The sequence below is a fragment of the Artemia sp. Qi Xiang Cuo genome, chromosome 16 (genome assembly GCF_049724085.1).
Source record: "Artemia sp. Qi Xiang Cuo chromosome 16, ASM4972408v1, whole genome shotgun sequence".
Classification (NCBI taxonomy): Eukaryota; Metazoa; Arthropoda; class Branchiopoda; order Anostraca; family Artemiidae; genus Artemia; species Artemia sp. Qi Xiang Cuo.
Window position 1 is genome coordinate 62125238 of NC_142809.1, and position 2429 is coordinate 62127666.

At 34.0% G+C, this 2429-nt stretch overlaps 1 protein-coding gene across 1 annotated transcript; it reads left to right on the forward strand.

The window, feature by feature from the left end:
• Window positions 1–790: 790 nt before the first annotated feature.
• Window positions 791–2107, forward strand: LOC148943156 (GPI-anchor transamidase component PIGU-like). The gene has a single exon (XM_089102456.1). The coding sequence runs from the start codon at window positions 791–793 to the stop codon at window positions 2105–2107; it is 1317 nt and encodes a 438-aa protein (XP_088958582.1).
• The last annotated feature ends 322 nt before the right edge of the window (window positions 2108–2429 follow it).

Consider the following 2429-nt stretch of genomic DNA (forward strand, 5'->3'; position numbering starts at 1 on the left):
AGAGGTAGGCAGGATTGTATCATATCCCTGTGATGGGCTTTGTTCTAAGAATCAAGATGAAGACTACAGAGAGGCATGGTATTAAATGGGATGAAAAACTCCAAAAACAAGATAATACAGGCAATTTCAGAGCTCAAGATAAATTTTAACAAGATGTTTGATTGTTTGCGGCTTTTTGGGTTCATGATGCCAGAAAAGGGTTCACGATAATGATTAATACTCCTTTTCCCCTAAATTCTTCATACTAAAATTTTGAGATAGCCAATTTTTTCAAAATAATCATTATTTCACCTTACAAGATCTTCGGTCTGGCACGACTCCTAGAAGCTTGGGGCAAGGTTTTTAAGCGATGACTCGGGGATATATCAGGTTGTCATGGAAGGAGTTGTTGTATATACTTTGATTGGCTCATTTGATAGAAAAATTGCAAGTCTTAGCTTCTTTTTAGGATTCAAAAGTGATCGGAATACAACTAGTCACACCACTCCTTTTATATATTCAATCTTCAGAAAGAGCCGAATAAAGATCATGTGCTGTACAAACATGCATGTAGAAGAGCCTGTGATGAAATAAAAGAGTTCTCTATATTTATACGTCATTTACCTTGGAATAAAGTCTTTGTTTCAATTTAACTAAATAAATAGCTATCAAATATCTTCAAAATATAATTTTTTATTAGTTGCAAAATGTTTGCATCTTACGATTGTGAATCTCTCCAGCCAAGCAGCCAGAAATTTCATAGGGAAAATTTACAAATCATTCTTTACCGTACATATCCATGTCTCTATACATGCCAATGAGTAGATTTAAATCTAAGGGATATTATGCTTGTAATTTTTACAGGACTTTTGCACTTAGTTTTAAAAAAATTAGTAATGTCAATCTTAGGTTTAGACCTGAGATTTTTGTCCCAACAAATTATGCTGAAAGAATCAAAGAAGGAATATTTCTCAAAAATATCATCGGGAATGCTTACTCAGGAGACTTAGTTCATGAACAGCCATTGGTTCTTCTGGCCTTAGAAATATTATATAAATACGGATTGGATTCCATTGCAATTACAGTGTCTCATTTCACGTGTGGTATCTTGCTATCGTGGGTAGGACGGGAGATAGCCATAGACATTATAAGAGGATTAAAAAGGAACAAAGTCTCTGAATCATTACTGTCTTTGATGCTTAATGCTGATGATTATGTCAATAGCATGGGTGATTGGATCCTTAAAGCTTATTTTTGTAATCCACTTGTGCTGTTAACCTACATCAGTGAATCAACTTCAACATTCAACAATATGTTTCTTGCTGCCAGTCTATATGGCACAGTTAAGAGTTCAATAGTACCATCGTCTATATTCTTGGCCTTGGCAGCCTACCGTGACTTATACGCCATACCCTTAATCATCCCATCTACAGTGTACTTATTATCTAAGAAAAACTGTTTGCAAACAGAAAGGAAATGGTCCAGCATCTGTAGTTATGTTTTTCTTAACCTCACTGTTTTCCTTGCTACACTCGGATTTCTCCTATTTTATTCATTTAAAATAACAGAAACTTGGGAATTCTTGGACGCTACATATGGATTTGTCTTGAAAGTAACAGATCTTCGTCCTAATATTGGTCTCTTTTGGTACTTTTTCATCGAAGTTTTTCCGGATTTTCATGAGTTTTTCCTCTATGTTTTTCAGTTAAATACCATCGTTTATATTATACCTCTTACAATAAGGTTTCACACAGACCCTCCCCTTCTCATCTACACTGTTATGAGTTTACTGGCAATTTTCAAGGCCTACCCTTCAATAGCTGACATTGGAATTTATATTTCCCTATCACCTCTTTGGATATATACTTTTAATCATACTTGGCATAATCTTAAATTGCTGTCTATGTTTGTTGTATCATGTATATTAGGACCAATTTCTTGGAATCTCTGGATATATCCTGGAGCTGCAAACGTTAACTTCTTTTATGCAATGACACTAATTTTTAACGCCGCTCAGATTTTTTTGTTGACTAATATTGTTTTTGGTAAGATTAAGTGTGACTTTCTTTTAGGAAATGGTATGGATTTGAAAATTGATGGAAAAGAAGCAACTTTATACTTGGAGTGACAAATAATGAATTTACTGCATCTTATATTTGTGAACAATTTTGCGACGCCTTTGGATCTAATCTAGTGCAAAACATGTAAAATTATCTCCGTAATGAAGCTAAGACCGTAAAAAAGTTTGATTTTTTCAAGATGTATTAAGCTGTCATATTTTGCGTATAGCACTGCACGTTTAAAATGGTACTTTAAATGATTATATTAGGCTACTTTTTCAACTGTGCAGATGCAAGAAACAGCAAAAATCAAAATGAGGGAAGCATAAAATTGTCTAAAGAGACTACCTATTTTCATTCCAATCGGGAAAGTCAATTTTTGAATAGATA